The 21,062-nt window shown below is 43.2% G+C and overlaps 1 protein-coding gene across 1 annotated transcript; it reads left to right on the plus strand.

Annotated features, from left to right (window-relative positions):
- Window positions 1–9,188: 9,188 nt before the first annotated feature.
- Window positions 9,189–10,118, plus strand: LOC138666188 (olfactory receptor 8G17-like). The gene has a single exon (XM_069754428.1). The coding sequence runs from the start codon at window positions 9,189–9,191 to the stop codon at window positions 10,116–10,118; it is 930 nt and encodes a 309-aa protein (XP_069610529.1).
- Window positions 10,119–21,062: the final 10,944 nt, after the last annotated feature.

Here is a 21,062-nt window from a genome sequence, read left to right on the forward strand (position 1 = left end):
CATCCTTGGGGTATTATTGCTAGGTCTAGTCTGTGGTTTTTTTTTTCAATTATGATGTAAGGCAGCTAGCTGCAAACAACAACTGAGTGCACATTCTGTCTGTATTTCTATATATACATTGTTACTACATTTCTGTGTATATATATATACATATATACATATATATACACACATATATATATACACACAGTCATGGTCAAAAGTATTGACACCCCTGCAATTCTATCAGATAATACTCATTTTCTTCCTGAAAATGATTGCAATCACAACTTATTTGGTATTATCTTCATTTAATTTGTCTTAAATGAAAAAACGCAAAAGAGAATTAAGCAAAAAGCAAAACATTGAACATTTCACGCAAAACTCCAAAAATGGGCCAGACAAAAGTATTGGCACCCTCAGCCTAATACTTGGTTGCACAACCTTTAGCCAAAATAACTGCGACCAACCGCTTCCGGTAACCATCAATGAGTTTCTTACAATGCTCTGCTGGAATTTTAGACCATTCTTCTTTGGCAAACTGCTCCAGGTCCCTGATATTTGAAGGGTGCCTTCTCCAAACTGCCATTTGTAGATCTCTCCACAGGTGTTCTATGGGATTCAGGTCTGGACTCATTGCTGGCCACCTTAGAAGTCTCCAGTGCTTTCTCTCAAACCATTTTCTAGTGCTTTTTGAAGTTTGTTTTGGGTCATTGTCCTGCTGGGAGACCCATGACCTCTGAGGGAGACCCAGCTTTCTCACACTGGGCTCTACAATATGCTGCAAAATTTGTTGGTAGCCTTCAGACTTCATAATGCCATGCACACTGTCAAGCAGTCCAGTGCCAGAGGCAGCAAAGCAACCCCAAAACATCAGGGAACCTCCGCCATGTTTGACTGTAGGGACCGTGTTCTTTTCTTTGAATGCCTCTTTTTTCCCCTGTAAACTCTATGTTGATGCCTTTGCCCAAAAAGCTCTACTTTTGTCTCATCTGACCTGAGAACATTCTTCCAAAACGTTTTAGGCTTTTTCAGGTAAGTTTTGGCAAACTCCAGCCTGGCTTTTTTATGTCTCAGGGTAAGAAGTGGGGTCTTCCTAGGTCTCCCACCATACAGTCCCTTTTCATTCAGGCGCTGACGGATAGTACGGGTTGACACTGTTGTACCCTCGGACTGCAGGGCAGCTTGAACTTGTTTGGATGTTAGTCGAGGTTCTTTATCCAACATCCGCACAATCTTGCGTTGAAATCTCTTGTCAATTTTTCTTTTCTGTCCACATCTAGGGAGATTAACCACAGTGCCATGGGCTTTAATCTTCTTGATGACACTGCGCACGGTAGACACAAGAACATTCAGGTCTTTGGAGATGGACTTGTAGCCTTGAGATTGCTCATGCTTCCTCACAATTTGGTTTCTCAAGTCCTCAGACAGTTCTTTGGTCTTCTTTCTTTTCTCCATGCTCAATGTGGTACACACAAGGACACAGGACAGAGGTTGAGTCAGCTTTAATCCATGTCAACTGGCTGCAAGTGTGATTTAGTTATTGTCAACACCTGTTAGGTGCCACAGGTAAGTTACAGGTGCTGTTAATTACACAAATTAGAGAAGCATCACATGATCTTTTGAACAGTGTCAATACTTTTATCCACCCCCTTTTTATGTTTGGTGTGGAATTATATCCAATTTGGCTTTAGGACAATTATTTTTGTGTTTTTTTATTTAAGACAAATTAAATGAAGATAATAATACCAAACAATTTTTGTTTGCAATCATTTTCAGGAAGAAAATGAGTATTATCTGACAGAATTGCAGGGGTGTCAATACTTTTGGCTATGACTGTATATATACAGTACACACCAAAAGTTTGGACATACCTTCTCATTTAAAGATTTTTCTGTATTTTCATGACTATGAAAATTGTACATTCACACTGAAGGCATCAAAACTATGAATTAACACATGTGGAATTATATACTTAACAAAAAAGTGTGAAACAACTGAAATTATGTCTTATATTCTAGGTTCTTCAAAGTAGCCACCTTTTGCTTTGATGACTGCTTTGCACACTCTTGGCATTCTCTTGATGAGCTTCAAGAGGTAGTCACCGGGAATGGTTTTCACTTCACAGGTGTGCCCTGTCAGGTTTAATAAGTGGGATTTCTTGCCTTATAAATGGGGTTGGGACCATCAGTTGTGTTGTGCAGAAGTCTGGTGGATACACAGCTGATAGTCCTACTGTTAGAATTTGTATTATGGCAAGAAAAAAGCAGCTAAGTAAAGAAAAATGAGAGGCCATCATTACTTTAAGAAATGAATGTCAGTCAGTCCGAAAAATTGGGAAAACGTTGAAAGTGTCCCCAAGTGCAGTGGCAAAAACCATCAAGCGCTACAAAGAAACTGGCTCACATGAGGACCGCCCCAGGAAAGGAAGACCAAGAGTCACTTCTGCTTCTGAGGATAAGTTTATTTTCTGTCATGAAAATACAGAAAAATCTTTAAATGAGAAGGTGTGTCAAAACTTTTGGTCTGTATTATATATATATATATATATATATATATATATATTAGCTATTGAACCCGTTCTACGCCCGGGTGGCGAGCATTTATATTGGTATATGGTCTCCATCCTGGTATGTGCTGCTCCATCCTGCGTCCCCATCCTGTCATGTGCTGCTCCATCCTGCGCCCCCATCCTGTCATGTGCTGCTCCATCCTGCGCCCCCATCCTGTCATGTGCTGCTCCCATTCTGCGCCCCCGTTCTGTCATGTGCTGCTCCCATCCTGCACCTCCATTCTGTCATTTGCTGCTCCCATCCTGTCATGTGCTGCTCCCATCCTGCGCCCCCGTTCTGTCATGTGCTGCTCCCATCCTGCTCCCCTGTTCTGTCATGTGCTGCTCCCATCCTGCACCCGTTCTGTCATGTGCTGCTGCCATCCTGCGCCCGTTCTGTCATGTGCTGCTGCCATCCTGCGCCCGTTCTGTCATGTGCTGCTGCCATCCTGTGCCCGTTCTGTCATGTGCTGCTCCCATCCTGCTCCCCTGTTCTGTCATGTGCTGCTCCCATCCTGCGCCCGTTCTGTCATGTGCTGCTCCCATCCTGCGCCCGTTCTGTCACGTGCTGCTGCCATCCTGCGCCCGTTCTGTTATGTGCTGCTGCCATCCTGCGCCTGTTCTGTCATGTGCTGCTGCCATCCTGCGCCTGTTCTGTCATGTGCTGCTGCCATCCTGCGCCCGTTCTGTCATGTGCTGCTGCCATCCTGCGCCCATTCTGTCATGTGCTGCTGCCATCCTGCGCCGGTTCTGTCATGTGCTGCTCCCATCCTGCGCCCCCGTTCTGTCATGTGCTGGTCCCATCCTGCTCCCCCGTTCTGTCATGTGCTGCTCCCATCCTGCTCCCCCGTTCTGTCATGTGCTGCTCCCATCCTGCTCCCCTGTTCTGTCATGTGCTGCTCCCATCCTGCGCCCGTTCTGTCATGTGCTGCTGCCATCCTGCGCCCGTTCTGTCATGTGCTGCTCCCATCCTGCGCTCGTTCTGTCATGTGCTGCTCCCATCCTGCGCCCATTCTGTCATGTGCTGCTGCCATCCTGCGCCCGTTCTGTCATGTGCTGCTGCCATCCTGCGCCCGTTCTGTCATGTGCTGCTGCCATCCTGAGCCGTTTGCTCTCATCCTGCTCCCCTGTTCTGCCATGTGCTGCTCCCATCCTGCTCCCGTTCTGTCATGTGCTGCTCCCATCCTGCGCCCGTTCTGTCATGTGCTACTCCCATCCTGCGCCCGTTCTGTCATGTGCTGCTCCCATCCTGCGCCCGTTCAGTCATGTGCTGCTGCCATCCTGCGCCCGTTCTGTCATGTGCTGCTGCCATCCTGCGCCCGTTCTGTCATGTGCTGCTCCCATCCTGCGCCCGTTCTGTCATGTGCTGCTGCCATCCTGCGCCCGTTCTGTCATGTGCTGCTGCCATCCTGCGCCCGTTCTGTCATGTGCTGCTGCCATCCTGCGCCCGTTCTGTCATGTGCTGCTCCCATCCTGCGCCCGTTCTGTCATGTGCTGCTGCCATCCTGCGCCCGTTCTGTCATGTGCTGCGGCCATCCTGCGCCCGTTCTGTCATGTGCTGCTGCCATCCTGCGCCCGTTCTGTCATGTGCTGCTGCCATCCTGCGCCCGTTCTGTCATGTGCTGCTCCCATCCTGCGCCACCATTGTATTATATGCCCCCCATAAGACGCTCCAGTGTGTATGCCCCCGTATGCTGCTGCCATATAAAAAAAAAAAAATACCATACTCACCTATCGTCCGGCTCCACTGCAGGTGTGTCTTCAAGAAAGAAGCAGGAATCGGCGCCTGCGCAGTCCGCGCTTTCCGGCGCCATTTTCTTGAAGACACCTGCAGTGGAGCCGAGTGTGTCTTCAAGAAAATGGCGCCGGAAAGCGCGGACTGCGCAGGCGCCGATTCCGGCAGCAGGAATCGGCGCCTGCGCAGTCCGCGCTTTCCGGAGCCAGGAGCAGAGGAGTCGGGAGACAGAGCCGCACACAGCGCTGGAACTGGGAAAGGTGAATATACTTACCCTCCCTCCTGGCGGGCCCTGACTCTCCGGTGGAGATCGCGGTATGCGTTCAGTGCTTACGCATACCACGATCTCCTGGGAGCGTCACTCTGTGGGGGCCAGACTGCGCCGGCGCTTGCGCCTGCGCAGTTTATAAAGGCTTCGGACAGAGCGACGCTCCCAGCGTTATATTATAGATATATAGTGAGGAGTTGATGGTTGCCAAGCTTAGCTGCTTCTTCATGTAGATACAGGAACACTTTGGTGGTGAAACACCTGCTGGTTTATTAAAGTCAGCAGAGACCAAGGCAGGGTTCAGGAAAACAAAAGCAGAGCATTAAAAACATAAAACAAATAAAGTTCAACAGAGTTATTTTCTCTGTAGGTTCAACCTGCAGACACCTAGCAATGTCCTCCTCTCCTCCTGGAGCCAATTGGGAGTGCTTCCTCTCCCAACACACCACCCAGACTTTCACTCATGTCCAGGTATTTAACCAGGACCGTGTGATGATCACATGATCGTGACATCAGCGTGGGTCCTGTTAGTACACCTGCCGATGTCGGCTCTGCAAGAGGGGTTATGGTGAGCACCCTCCCACTCTATGGATGCTCACATAAAACCAGCCCATTGTAACTTTAACATTAACCCTCTGAGCACTTAGCGTGCTGGAGGCAAAAACAATTATCTCATCACAGGAACTTTTTTTTAATCACATCCAATTGTGCAATTTATTTTTATTACAAGATTTAGTGCATAAAATTAACTTTTGTTTGTGGGAAAACCCCTTTGACTAAAAAGGACAGCCACAGACTGATTCAGATAGTCTTTAAAATATGTTTTTACTATGTGGAAAAAGCATTGGACAAACGTCTTAATCATTGAATTCCGCTCTGAAAGCATGCAAACATATTATTTTCTGGTTAGCCAATAAAGGTATCACTCCTAAAACACTTCTGTCATCATTGGGCAGAAAAGTATTCACATCGATTTTTCTGGCTAACATGGTACCACAATACAATTTGTTATTGTACATCATAATCATTGAATTCAGGTATTTCTTCCATTGCCCTCAGTGTACAGCATCTGGCCAAATTGCCCCCTATGTGTAACATCCTGTCCAATCACCCCTGCTGTATAAAATCCGACTATATTGCCCCCGGTATATAACATCCAGCCCAATTGCCCCCATGTATAACATCCAACTTTATTGCCCCAGTGTATAACATCCATCCCCTCGCCACTAGTATGTAATATCCGGACCCCACTATGCCATCTGCCTCTACCAACATGTGTCAGAATGGCCGGTAGTGCGGAGCTCACTGATACCAAAACAGTCCTGTAATAGGAGCCACTGGGGTAACAAGTCCGTCTATGACATTTCTTCCTCCTGAATCTTCCCCCATCATCTGTGAGTGATATTACTGAGAAGTGGAAGGAACCACAGCAGCAATTCAGCCACAAAGGGAAGACCCCGTAACGTTACAGAGTGTTTGGCTGAGTGCTGAGGAGTAGAGGCCAGGAAAGTCACCAACACTCTGCTGACCCCATAAATCCATGAATCCCACTGGAGGGTCCATGGCCGTGCAGCTGCATGCAACCTTAAATCAGCAAGCACAATGCCGAGCGTTGGATGGAGTGGTGTAAAGCCACCACCAGTGGACTCTGGAGGAGACGTGTTCTGTGCAGTGACGGATTACACCTCTCTATTTAATGTCTGATGGAGGAGTCTGGGTTTGGTGACACCAGAAGAACATTACCCACCTGACTGCATGGTGCCCGCTGTACAGATGGTGGAGGAGGATAATGCCTTGTACGGGCTTGTTATCAAGGGTTGACCTCGGCCAATTTTTGCTACTTTTGCTATATTGAATTTTCCATTTGCATTGTTCCATTTTCTCTGTGACTGAGTCATCCTAGGATCCCTGGTTACAGGAAAATCATCTGCATGTAGTGACAGAATTTTCCAGTGGGCGTGAGTCTAGATCTCTTTAGAAAGAGAAGTCTCGAGATTGCCCAATGAGCGCTATGTAGATAACGTGAGAGAAGACAGCAGCGGTAATAAAACAGTTCTGTCTTCTTCTCAGGGTCCTCAGCTAACAGTGACATCTGGGGACCCAACCTGCATGGAAATGTGAAAAATTTAAGGCACAGAGACAATTTTGGCAAGATTTTTCTTAAGTATCGGTAAGGCTGCATACACTAAAAACTAATAATGAGATGTTATTAATCTATGTAACCACATGATCGTTCATTTGGGAAATTAAACCAAGATCCTGGTTGGTGTCTATTGGCCACTGGGGACTTAATTATCTTTATTAGCCCAAAGCTACTAGTATATATATAATGTCAGATGTAACCTAATGAGCATGATGGGAATTCAGAGAATTCACCACCGATCCTAACATCTGGACCTGGTTTTGGATCTCCATTGAAAGTTCCAGTGTAAGTATTGTACAGATGATCCGATGTATATGTTATAAGTTGACTTCATTAGTGGCGTTAACTTTATGCTTTTTTGCATACTGAGCATAGCCATCATTCATTGTAGACACATTTTTCTTCATCGTTATATCTGTAGTGTTAAACAAATTTAGAAAAAAATAGAAATTGTGTCAAATATTTTTTTCGGATGCGTCAAATGTTAATAAGATAAAAACAAAATATTGTACATAAACTAGAAACGATAGAGATTGACATTTTTATCTAAAAACTGAATATAAATGGAAAAAAAAAACACCTAAAAATAAACTTTTTGTAAATGTTTTGCATACTTTATATTATGGTGATTATACTTTAAAAAAGTACAAATAAATATTATTCTATTTCTCACATACTTTATATTGTTTGATGATACTTAAAAAAATACAAAGAAATATTATTTGATTTTTTTTACTAAGAAGTCATTTTTTATTTTCATCAATACTATCAATAATATTAATTGTATTACAATTGTCTACAATTAAAACTCTAAGACTTGTGATTATGTGAAACCGAGAATAGGTAAACTCCTAAATGGATTTTTTAACAATTTGTTAAAATAGTTCGTATTGAAGTAATGAATGAATGAATGAATACCTTAGTCGAAAAAAAATGATCCTAAATGAATTAACTGGGGAAAATACACTACAAATTTAAAAAAATAAATATTTGTGCTACAGTTTTTAATTTCATTATATTTACTTTTTTTTTTAACAAGATTACAGATGAGGTTTTTTTTTTTTTAGTGCTGGAAGTTCTGTGCCAAAAAAATAAAATAGTTAAAATTTTGCTTTAATTATTGTATTGTTAACGTTGTTACTTATGACTTTTGTGTTTGAAACTGTTAAACTGTAAAGCGCTGCGGAATATGTTGGCGCTATATAAATAAAGATTATTATTATTTATTATTAAAATAATAATAATTTTTTATTATTTATAAGAGATCATTATTATTATTTAGACATTAATATAATATTTTTTTTAAACTTATCTAGCTTCTGTGTACAGTATGCATACAACCATAGGCAAAAAATGTAAAAGATATTTTTTTATGAATGCAAATAAAATTAAAAAAAAAGCTTGCAAAAATCACACCTTTACGTTCTTCTAATACCCTTCCAAAAATAAAAAAATATTTAAAATGTTTCCCATTTGTTCCATAATAACTCATACAGCTTTTTTTTGCTTTTTTTTGTAAAACAATATCTTTCACACTTTCTAATTTTTTTGCACCTCCTTTTTGCATTGTGAAGCACAGGATATTCTTTTGGTCACCCAACTCCTGTTTACGAAGAGACGTTTCAAAAATGGTTGTTTATGCCTACTGTAGACTCTTTTTTTGTCTCTCTCTTGTTATAATTTTGTTTATTAACCTCAAAATTAATGATCCCAAAACTCCATAATTTTTTACTCATTGCCTCCAAATTATTTTACCAAAATGTGCATAATTTAGAGCTCATCCACCACATATGAGTGATGTCTGATGTGATGTTTCTAATAAAGATTTGAGAATATGCAGAAATTTGAATTCGGCTCAAACATTTGAATATGTAATTGAAAAAAAATTGACACTCTCAAATTAAGATTGTTTCTGCAATTCATGCGAATTCAATTAGTTCCTCTCTACTTTGAAATTAATTGCAAACTAGGGTGACACTCATTATTTACTTGCAAAAACTCAAGCAAGGAAACCATGTTTGTCAGGAAGCCCTTACTATGACTTATTATGTTTCTAGAAAAGTTTTGGATTCTCAATTCACCAACCTGGCCGCTCTGGCTGTAATACAATACACTCACCACTTTGAAATGATCATCCCTCTACATCTCAGAATTTGATGAATAATACTGTTTTATTATTCCGTTGACTTTTTATCCATATCAGTTGCTTCATGGACTTTCCGTTATTTGCTTTTAGAGCCAAATTGGAGAACTGCCCACTAAGTAGATACATTGGGGGTTAAAAATGTTATGTTTGCTAAGGCCAAAGAAATTTATTCTATAACACTAACTCATTTATTCACTTGTCAATCAAAGGTTGAAGATTAAAAGTACCATAATAACTTACTGTATATTGGAAGAAATTCTGATCCACAAAAATGTAAAACTATCCCTACAAAAAACATTGAAATATTTGAGGAGAGTGTTCACCATGTGTTCGATTTGTCTTTTCAGATTCGCATTGATTGTACAAATGTATATGAATGAAACCTTCGTTGAATATTTCATTATTAAAGGAATTTCGGATGTTCCTGAATTACAAATTACCATATTCATCATAGTATTAGTAATATATCTGATCACCCTTGGAGGCAACATGGTCGTTTTCATCTTAATCTGCATGGACTCTCATCTCCACTCGCCTATGTACTTCTTCTTAGCTAACCTGTCCATTGTAGACATGGCATCGACCACCACCAGTCTGCATAAGATCCTTATAAGTTTCATTACCGGAGATAAGACTGTTTCATTTAATGGGTGCATGACACAGTCTTTCATGTCTGGGTCCTTCACAGTCCATGAGTTATTTATACTAGCAGCCATGAGCTACGATCGCTATGTGGCCATCTGTAGACCTCTGAACTATCATCTGGTTATGACCCATAGGACATGTGTTTTGTTGGCTTCTTTGTGCTGGACCTTGGGCTTTCTCTTTATTAGTCCTCTTGTTGGGATATTTTCTAGTTTCTCATGCTATAAGTCCATTGAAATCAACCACTTCCTTTGCGATATTGTCCCATTGTTGAACATCACTTGCAGTAATACCTCAATTTTGGACATCTTATTCCTCATTGAAGGGTTGCTTCTTTTTACTATTGCCCCATTCATTTTCACTTTTGCACCTTATATTTTTATAATAGTTGCAATTTTGAAGATCCAAACCAGCAATGGTAGACGTAAGGCCTTCTACACTTGCTCCTCGCACCTCACCGTTGTCATCCTTCTCTACACGCTTCTGATTAGTCAGTATTTGGTGCCAAACTCATCAAGCAACTTTGACTCCAAAAAGCTCTATGCTCTATTTAATATGGCTGCTGTACCTTTACTAAACCCAATAATTTATAGCTTTAAAAACAAAGATATAAAGAAGGCTTTAAAGAGGAGGTTTGAAAGGAAGCCATGATGTGGTCAAATTAATATTATTCAATATGTACTTGTGTCCTTAGGTAACACACAATCATTTTGACTAGAAAGACTATAAAGTAAAAGTCCAAAGTCTTTATGGTCTTAAAACTGCATAAGGTCTTCAAGTAGAGATATGCAAGTCTGCCAAAATTCAAATTTGGTAAATTTGCTGAAATTGTTAAATAAATCTATTTATTATGCTCTCAGAGCTCCAGACTATAAAGCAGAATAAAAGGATAGGCCAGAAAGTGGTTAAAAATAATAAATTATCATATCCATCTGTCCATGCCACTGCACCTACCATTGATCCTCGCCTGGCTTCTTATAGGTAATACTTCACTCTTGCATCGGTCTCCTCCACTTTTTGTCAGAGCTGCTAGTGCCAGCAAGGCCTCAACATATATTTTGATGTCACGACATGTGTCGCTCCATGTCAGAACGCGCAATGATGCCTGGCCAGTGTTGGATGTACTGATGAAGAGCTAAGAGGAGGCCAGTTCAGGAGCAGCCCTCAGGAAGGCAGCAGAGGACCAGTGGAGATCTGTAGTGGAAAAGATAGATGAGAGGCTAGAGGTACCGTCACACTGAACGATATTGCTAGCGATCCGTGACGTTGCAGCGTCCTGGCTAGCGATATCGTTGAGTTTGACAGGCAGCAGCGATAAGGATCCTGCTGTGCCATCGTTGGTCGGCGCAGAAAGTCCAGAACTTTATTTCGTCGCTGGACTCCCGCAGACATCGCTGAATCGGCGTGCGTGACGCCGATTCAGCGATGTCTTCACTGGTAACCAGGGTAAACATTGGGTTACTAAGCGCAGGGCCGCTCTTAGTAACCCGATATTTACCCTGGTTACCAGCGTAAACATAAAAAAAAAAAGCACTACATACTTACATTCTGGTGTCTGTGGCGTCCCCGGCGTTTTGCTTCCCTGCACTCCTCCTGCATCCTGTGTCAGCACCGGCCAGCCGTAAAGCAGATTACAGCGGTGACATCACCGCTGTGCTTTCTGGCTGGCGCTTACTGTCAGTGCAGAGAAGCAGAACGCCGGGGGACAGACACCGGAAAGTAAGTATGTAATGTTTTTTTATTTTTATGTTTACGATGGTAACCAGGGTAAACATCGGGTTACTAAGCGCGGCCCTGGGCTTAGTAACCCGATGTTTACCCTGGTTACCCAGGGACTTCGGGATCGTTGGTCGCTGGAGAGCTGTCTGTGTGACCAAACGACCAGCGACCAAACAGCGACGCTGCAGCGATCGACATCGTTGTCGGTATCGCTGCAGCGTCGCTAAATGTGACGGTACATTAGGTTTGCGTTGATTTGTGCAAAGTAAATGGCCTAAAATTCTGATTTTTATGCATCCACAAATTTCGGGAAATATGAAACAAAATACAGGTGCTTTTCACAAAATTAGAATATCATCAACAAGTTAATTTATTTCAGTTCTTCAATGCAAGTGAAACTCATATTATATAGAGTAATTAAAAACAGAGTGATCTATTTCACGTGTTTATATATGCTAATGTTGATGATTATGGTTTACAGCCAATGAAATCCCAAAAGTAATTATCTTAGTAAAGTACAATACTTTCTAACACCCACTTGAAAAACGATTTTAAAATCCAAAATGTTGGCCTACTGAAATGTACAATGCTAAAGAAAAAAGGGAACACTAAAATCCCACATCCTAGATATCACTGAATGAAATAGTCCAGTTGTAAATCTTTATTCATTACATAGTGGAATGTGTTGAGAATGATAAAACCTAAAAATGATCAACGTAAATCACAACTAATATCCCACGGAGGTCTGGAGTTGGAATGATGCTCAAAATCAAAGTGGAAAATGAAGTTACAGGCTGATCCAACTTCAGTGGAAATGCCTCAAGACAAGGAAATGATGCTCAGTAGTGTGTGGCCTCTACATGACTGTATGACCTCCCTACAACGCCTGGGCATGCTCCTGATGAGGCGGCGGATGGTCTCCTGAGGGATCTGCTCCCAGACCTGGACTAAAGCATCCCCCAACTCCTGGAAAGTCTGTGGTTCAACGTGACGTTGGATTGTGCGAGACATGATGTCCGAGATGTGTTCAATCGGATTCAGGTCTGGGGAATGGGTGGGCCAGTCAATAGCTTCAATGCCTTCATCTAGTAGGAACTGCTGACACACTCCAGCCACATGAGGTCTGGTATTGTCCTGCATTATGAGGAACCAAGGGCCAACCGCACCAGCATATGGTCTCACAAGGGGTCTGAGGATTTCATCTCGGTACCTAATGGCAGTCAGGCTACCTCTGGTGAGCACATGGAGGGCTGTGCGGCCCTCCAAAGAAATGCCACCCCACACCATTACTGACCCACTTCCAAATCAGTTGTTAGGTGTCGAGTTCCTGCCGCTTCACAGGGGGAATCTCGAACCACCTCCGCTGCGGTCTCCCATTCTTCTTCAGCCGCAGTGTAGCCTGCTCAGTGGAGATGTCAATCCCAGCATCTGGCTCAGGCAGATACTGTGCGATTGGTTACTGCTGATCTTCCAGGCTCAGCCATTGTAACTAGCACTGTTCTGCGGCGAGCAGATGCTCCTGGGACTAAGTCCGGCTTTTCCGCTACTGAGCATGCCCAAGGGATGGCTCTCATTAGAGGTTGGGGGTCACATGCTCAGGTCCTGAAGCAGTTCCTATTGGACCACTAGGAAGGTCCTGGAGAGCTTTCTCTATAAAAGGTTTGCATGGCCGCTACCTTGTGGTCAGTGTCTGCATGTGTTCAGGGTCGGCTGTATAGCCACTAGAATTCCGGCACCTCCAGAAAGGAGTTTGTGTGTGTGAATTTAGGGCTGGTGCATAGCCACTAGAATTCCGGCACCTCCGGAGAGGATTTGTTTGTGTGCTTATGCTGACTGTATGACCACTGTATGCTATCTGCTCTGTTAGTGAGCTGTGATCCTCTGTGAAGTTAACAGGGCACAGCGTTATCCTAATCTCGGCGACTCTGTAAAGCAACAGAGTTCGCTCCTATACAGACCGGTGACGGAACCCATGTCTATTCAGGCGTTATACCGCCAAATAGTGCCGTCATTTACTAGCAGCAAGTTCCACTCCTGCACGGTGGACCCCGGGCTGCGAAAGCACCTATATTATCTCAATATTTACTCGGCGCGTTTCGCCAACCCTAACACCGGTCATGCTGAAGAATGTTGCAGGCAGCAGATCGCTCTCCACGGTGTCTCCAGACTCTGTCACGTCTGTCACATGTGTTCAATGTGAACCTGCTTTCATCTGTGAAGAGCACAGGGCGCCAGTGGCGAATTTGCCAATCCTGGTGTTCTGTGGCAAATGCCAAGCGTCTTGCACAGTGCTGTGCTGTGAGCACAACCCCCATCTGTGGACGTCGGGCACTCAGACCATCCTCATGGAGTCGGTTTCTAACTGTTTGTGCAGACACATGCACATTTGTGGCCTGCTGGACGTCATATTACAGGACTCTGGCAGTGCTCCTCCTGTTCCTCCTTGCACAAAGGCTGAGGTAGTGGTCCTGCTGCTGGGTTATTGCCCTCCTACGGCCCCCTCCACGTCTCCTAATGTACTGTCCTGTCTCCTGGTAGTGCTTCCAGCCTCTGGATACTATGCTGACAGACACAGCATCCTGGATGAGCTGCACTACTTGAGCCACTTATGTGGGTTGTAGAGTCCGTCTCATGCTACCAAGAGTGTGACAGTACAACCAACATTCAAAGGTGACCACAACATCAGGCAGAAAAAATTGGTACTGAGATCCGGTCTGTGGTCCCCACCTGCAGAACCACTCCTTTATTGAGTGTGTCTTGATAATTGCCAATAATTTCCATTTGTTGTCTATTCCATTTGCACAACAGCATGTGAAATTGATTGTCAAACAGTGTTGCTTCCTAAGTGGACAGTTTGATTTCACAGAAGTTTGATTTACTTGGAGTTATATTCTGTTGTTTAAGTGTTCCCTTTATTTTTTTTGAGCAGTGTATGTTCAGTTAATGCGCTTAATACTTGGTCGGGCTCCTTTTGCATCAATTACTACATCAATGCGGCGTGGCATTGAAGCGATCAGCATGTGGCACTGCTGAGGTGTTATGGAAGCCCAGGTTGCTTTGATAGCAGCCTTCAGCTCGTCTGCATTGTCGGGTCTGGTGTCTCTCTCATGTTCCTCTTGACAATACTCCATAGATTCTCTATGGGGTTAAGGTCAGGCGAGTTTGGTGCCAATCAAGCACAGTGATGCTGTTGTGTGTACACCAGGTATTGGTACTTTTGGCAGTGTGGATAGGTGCCAAGTCCTGCTGGAGAATTAAATTTCCATCTCCAAAAAGCTTGTCGGTAGAGGGAAGCATGAAATGCTCTAGAATGTCCTGGTGGACGGCTGCGCTGACTTTGGTCTTGATAAAACACAGTGGACCTACACCAGCAGATGACAAGGCCCCCAAACCATCACTGATTGTGGACACTTCACACTAGACCTCCAGCAGCTTGGATTGTGGCCTCTCCACTCTTCTTCCAGACTCTGGGACCTTGACTTCCAAATGAAATGCAAAATTTACTTTCATCTTAAAACAACACCTTGCACCACTGACAACAGTCCAGTTTTTCTCCTTGGCCCAGGTAAGACACTTCTGGCGTTGTCTATTGGTCATCATGAGTGGCTGACGCAAGGAATGCGACACTTGCAGTCCATGTCCTGGATATCTCTGTGTGTGGTGGCTCTTGAAGCAATGACTCCAGCAGCAGTCCATTCCTTGTGAATCTCCCCCAAATTAATGAATGTCCTTTTCTTAACAATCCTTTCAAGTCTGCGGTTATCCTGGTTGCCTTTTCTACCACACTTTTTCCTTCTGCTCAACTTTCCATCAATATGCTTGGATACAGTACTCTGTGAATAGCCAGCTTCTTTAGAAATTACCTTTTGTGGCTTCCCCTCCTTGTGGAGTATGTCAGTGACTGCCTCCTGGACATCTGTCAAGTCAGCACTGTCAAGTCAGCAGTCTTCCCCATGATTGTGGAGCTACTGAAACAGACTAAAGGACCTTTTTAAATGCTTAGGAAGCCTTTGCATGTGTTTTTTGTTAAATTATTCTAATTTATTGAGATACTGACTTTTGTGTTTTCATTGGCTGTAAGCCATAATCATCAGCATTAACAGAATTAACATTTGAAATAGATCACTCTGTGCTTCACTTTTGTATTAAAAAACTTAAATAAATTAAACTTTATGATGAACTTTAAGTATTGAAGAACTGAAATAAATTTACTTTTTTAATGATATTCTAATTTTGTGAGAAGCTTCTGTAGTTTTGAATAGTTTGGTTATCTCTAGCTTCCAGCATGTACTTCCTACCACTATAAATGAGGATCTGACTCAAGAGTTAGTGACTCTTAGAACTTGTGTCTAGTTTTAAGATTCTAAGACTACATAGTAGATACGTTTTGATGTCATCATGACATGTACCACACCATGTCAAAATGTGTGTTGAGGCCTGGCCAGTGTTGGAAGTATCGGTGAAGAGTTAAGAGAAGGCTGGTGTTATGGCAGCACATAGTAAGCCAACAGAGGACCAGCAGGAAGCTGCAGTGCAAGAAATAGATTAGTGGTTAGGTTCACCGAAACAATCTGATTTGCAATAATCCACAAATTGTAAAGATGTTTACACAAATTTTAATTGTTTAGACTCGATTTTGCTTCCCGCATTACTCTACTGACAACACAAAAGATGAACCGGCTTAAGGCTCAGTAATGCTCCCGCTAGGATTTGAGTCCAGTTCTAAGGCAGATACTACCTAATGTCTCACATTTTTCTATAAGGAGAAGCTTTTCAAATTGTAGGACCATATTTTTCAGAACCTTCTTAAATACAAACAACAGACTAAATAACTGGACTCACGTTAAAGACTTATTGTCATTAAATTGTTAATAGAACATGGAAAAATGGCATTAAATAATAAAAACCCATTGCTCACGTAATAAATGCCCAAGAGATCCATTGCCGGTGTTCACCACTGGTCTGCTTATTGTATTGCCAGGTAACCACTGCAGCCAATCATTGGCCTAACTCATGTACGTCTGAGGCGAGTGATTGGTTGCAGTGGTCACATAGGTAATTAGGCATGTCATAACAGCAGCACATAAAAGAAATAATAATGGGGAATGATGGAGAATTTATCCAGTGTGTCATGGGTATTTTATTATTTTATGGTAACCCCCCAGCTCTAAATTGGGTCTGCTCTTTGACCCCAGATATGCAAAAATAGTCCCTTTTGCCCCTTCAAACAGGCTGGACAACCATTGATCCTAATGTTTTGGTGGTATGTGCAGTTTTTCACAGTTGTACAATTTTCCCTTGTTTCTATATTTTAATAACCTATTTTGTACTAAAGTTTAAAATTTTTTGGTCTAGCCTACTAAGAAATATTTTAATGTGTTGGTACTAGTGTTGATCATTCTGATACTGCAAGTATCGGGCATCGGCCGATATTTGCTATATCGGAATTCCGATACCGAGTTCCGATATTTTTGGGATATCGGAAATCGGAATCGGAAGTTCCTATAAGTTCCCAGTTATCTTCGGCGTGTGCGGTGCGTATGGTTCCCAGGGTCTGGAGGAGAGGAAACTCTCCTTCAGGCCCTGGGATCCATATTCATGTAAAAAATAAAGAATAAAAATAAAAAATATGGATATACTCACCCCTCCGACGAACCCTGAAGGACCTTCGATGACGTCGCGGTCACGTGAGCGGTCAGGTGACCGATCACCTGACCGCGACGTCATCGAAGGTCCTTCACTCTCTGCATTCTCAGGAACGGAGGCGGACGCTTGCAGCGATGACAGCCAGGGTTCGTCAGAGGGGTGAGTATATCCATATTTTTATTTTTTATTTTTTACATGAATATGGATCCCAGGGCCTGAAGGAGAGTTTCCTCTCCTTCAGACCCTGGGAACCATCCAGGATACATTCCGATATTTGTGTCCCATTGACTTGCATTGGTATCGGGTATCGGTATCGGCGATATCCGATATTTTTTGGATATCGGCCGATACCATCCGATACCGATACTTTCAAATATCGGAAGGTATCGCTCAACACTAGTTGGTACATGAAGGGCTGTAAGACTCATAGCACGAAATGCCCTTAACCCAAGGACTATTTATGAGCCATGAGATTGGAGGTATGCCACTGCTGCCATAGCTCTAGGGGGCACTGTTTCTTATTGTGAATACCAAGAACTGGGCAAGAAAAGGAAAAAACAGTTTTTTTGTCAGCTCACCCACATGTAGACAGGAATCCGGAGCACAGAGAACATTCGTGCAGCAGAAAAACCAATCGACCATGAAGGAAGGTCCTCCTCCATGATATCCGTAAAAAATATTTTTTATTCATAATACATTAAAAAAATATTTTAGATACAATCAGCATAAATGTCACAAGCCCTCTATGAGGAGATTCTTAATCATTGCAATATCTGTGGTTATCCTCTGTGAACTGATCAGGCCGGATGGATGTGGACAAATGACATTGATGCACAGTTTAGTTTGTGCTATTCTGTGTGTTCAGAGCCTTGATAGCTCAGACATGTGACACAGCTTTTCAACATAAACTATACACTGGAAAAAATCTGTAACAGAGAATCTTTTGTTTTATCAGTCAGATTTTTAACATCTACTGTGTAAGACACTAATCTTTGGGCGTTTTGGATAATCTATCCAAAGAGGCATAGTAGTTGTCCTCCAGGGAAGGTCCAGCAAGATGGGAAAAGGCGTTCCAAAAGTAAATGGACATTTTTCAAGCTACCAGAAAGGACAAAGAGGATGACCATGATGGCTCCATGAAGAGTAAGAATGGATTTATCTACCCTGAACACCGAGAAAAACACAGTAAATTCAACCCAGGAAACCCACTACACAAAATCTGAAGAATTTCTGTTGTCTGCTCCATTGAAGCAAGCATGTGGTCATGATAATTTGTGCATAGACAGATGGTCGGTCTTGGACAAAATAAGCTAAATTTTTAAGAACCGCTTTGCCTACTACAGTTTACTATTGTCATCCATACTGTTTCATCTGCTTTGTGTGAAATTGCATTGATTTGAAATAAAAACAAAAAGCTTTGTTTTTTATTAATTAATCAAGGAAACTTGATTTCCTGAAGCCTAGCAATTAGAAAATGCATAAGGTGTGCAGTAAGGGATGGGGAAGTGGAAGTGCTGATGATGGTCTATGCAGTTGATGAGGACGAGGGGCAGGTGTGACTGCGCCTGTTGCTTGAACACAAGAAACATGCCCATCAATGACACATTACTTCCTGCCACACTTTGCATGAAGGTATGGTACACCATGTCTGAAGCAAGAGCAGTGTAAACAGGTGCTTGGTTGGATAGCAGATAATGCTTCCAACATGCTTGCCAGCACCACCCAGTCTTCCACATGGTCCAGTCTCGCCAGCCAACAGTTTGGATCACTTAATCCTCAACCTGAACCTTTGGGGGTTGCCTGGTTGCTAGGGAATCCTCACATGTACTTATGCTGGCTAACAGATGTAAATCATTCAGCTGCGGCAAGAAAAACGAAATCTCCGAGCACTAAAAAATACTTGGAGGGCACCCGAGCATGCTCAAGAAATCTTGAGTAACGAGTATATTCGCTCATCACTAATCTCTACCCTACCTTGGAACAAAAAAAAAGTTCTTAGACACCCACCCACAGCCCAAACATTAAACAGACACATTTAGAAGCTGCTTGTCATGGAAATGTTGCCGTTTAGGTTTGTGGACGCAGAGGATTTCCGCCAACTCATGGCGGCAGCAGTCCATCGGTATTCGGTCACCAGCCACCACTATTTCTCCGAGTGTGGTGTCCCCGCCTTGTACCAGCACATGTCCAGAAACATTACCATTAGAGATGAGCGAAACTTTCAAGTTTTGATTCTGATCAGCGAACGTTCCAATGTTCACCGAATGTTTCATGAAAAATATCCCAACCCCATTGAATTCAGTGGGAGGCAAAACCAAACGCCTAGACAACACCTTAAGGGGGGCAAAAAGCTGCCAAATCAGCTCAAATAAGGGGCAGACCCCAAGAAGAGTGGCATCAATTGACACAGAGTACAAATAGTATAATTGCGCAGCATGGATGAATGGGACATGGCCTGGGACAGGGCTTGGACCAGCATTTCTAGCTGAAACATTAATCAGTAACAGATGGATGAGTGATAGGTGTAGGCCTGGTGCTCTGAGATCCCTGCCAAATTCAGGCAACACACATGAAGGAGACTTAACTTGGGGTCCAAACATTTGCAAAAACTAGGTGCAGACACCACTAAAATGGCATCAATTTTCCCCAGAAATAGTATAATTGGGCTTTGACAACCCTTCCACTATAGGCAAACCATCACATGGAGACCCAACTTGGAGTCTCCACACTTCAAGAAATTATTGCCACACTCCACTAAAGTGGTATCAATTTCCCCAGAGCAGAAATAGTATAATTCTGCAGCATTTTGACAACTTCGATTACTGGATGGGCTACTCGACTCCCTTTCTTTGGAAGCTGCACAACAGTTTTATTATTATTATTATTTATTGTTATAGCGCCAGTTATTCCATAGTGCTTTACATGTGAAAAGGGGTATACTTCGTAAAAACAAGTACAATAAGCTTAAACAATACAAGTCACAGACTGGTTCAGGAGGAGAGAGGACTCACAGTCCACAAGGGATGAGTGAGGACACAGTAAGTGAGGATAGAGCTGGTTGTGCAGCGATATGGTGGAACAGTGGTTACTGTAGATTGTAGGCTTGTTGGAAGACATGGTTCTTCAAGTTCCTTTTGAAGGTTTTCATGGTAGGCGAGAGTCTAATATGTTAGATTAGAGAGTTCCTGAGTAGAAGGGATGCAGGAGAGAAATCTTGTATGCGATTGTGGGAAGAGGAGATAATAGGGGAGTATAGAAGGAGATCTTGTGAGGATCGGAGGTTGCGTGCAGGTAAGTACCGGGAGACGAGCTCACAGATGTATGAAGGAGACTGGTTGTGGATGGCTTTGTATGCCATGTTTAGGGTTTTGAACTGGAGTCTCTAGGTAATAGGGAGCCAGTGAAGGGATTGGCAGAGAGGAGAGGCAGGGGAATAGCGGATGATAGGTAGAGTTGTCGGTCAGCAAAGTTTAGGATAGATTGGAGGGGTGCGAGATTGTTAGAAGGGAGGCCACAAAGCAGGAGATTGCAGTAGTCGAGGCGAAAGATGATGAGGGCATGGACTAGGGCTTATGCAAATTCTTGATTAAGGAATGTACAGATACGGGAAATATTTTTGAGTTGGAGTCAGCAGGAAGTGAAAACGGCATGGATATGAGTTTTGAAGGAGAGAGCAGAGTCCAGAGTTACTGCAAAGCAGCGATCTACCAGGATGCCCTCATCTACACTTTGTAGATGAGGGACAGAAAGAGCACGTGCTCCAGTGAATGGCAAGCGCTACATCAAGTGGCCTCTCCTCCTCTTACTCCAACTTGGCATCACAAACAGTACAGTTCTCAGAGATAGCACCCCAATTACCCTTGTTTCCTCCCATGTCACAACTCTACAACCATCCAACTGACAATGGGAAACCACAGATGGGTGAGTCTGAAGAGCTGTTTACACATTCTAATCCATGTGCATCAGAGGTATGCTCCTTGGATTCACAGACTTAAGAGGAGGAAAGCATCTTCACTGTTGCCCCAAATTTTGTTCAGTTGGAAACAGGGCCAGACAAAGTATGGTCCAAGCAGATTCTAGACCTTCGTCACCAGATGTTAACCCCTGGGGGTGGAGGTGATCCTGATGAGACTCAGATACCTGAGGTGCACACGGACTGTACTGTGCTGTCAGGGCAAGAAGAGGAGAAGGGTGACTCTGAGTGCGAGGAGAGGGAGAACAGAGAGGATG

The sequence above is a fragment of the Ranitomeya imitator genome, chromosome 2 (genome assembly GCF_032444005.1).
Source record: "Ranitomeya imitator isolate aRanImi1 chromosome 2, aRanImi1.pri, whole genome shotgun sequence".
Taxonomy (NCBI): Eukaryota; Metazoa; Chordata; class Amphibia; order Anura; family Dendrobatidae; genus Ranitomeya; species Ranitomeya imitator.

Bases quoted from the DNA above. Each gene is read 5' to 3' on its own strand.
- LOC138666188 (XM_069754428.1), top strand. From the start codon at position 9,189: ATGTATATGAATGAAACCTTCGTTGAATATTTCATTATTAAAGGAATT.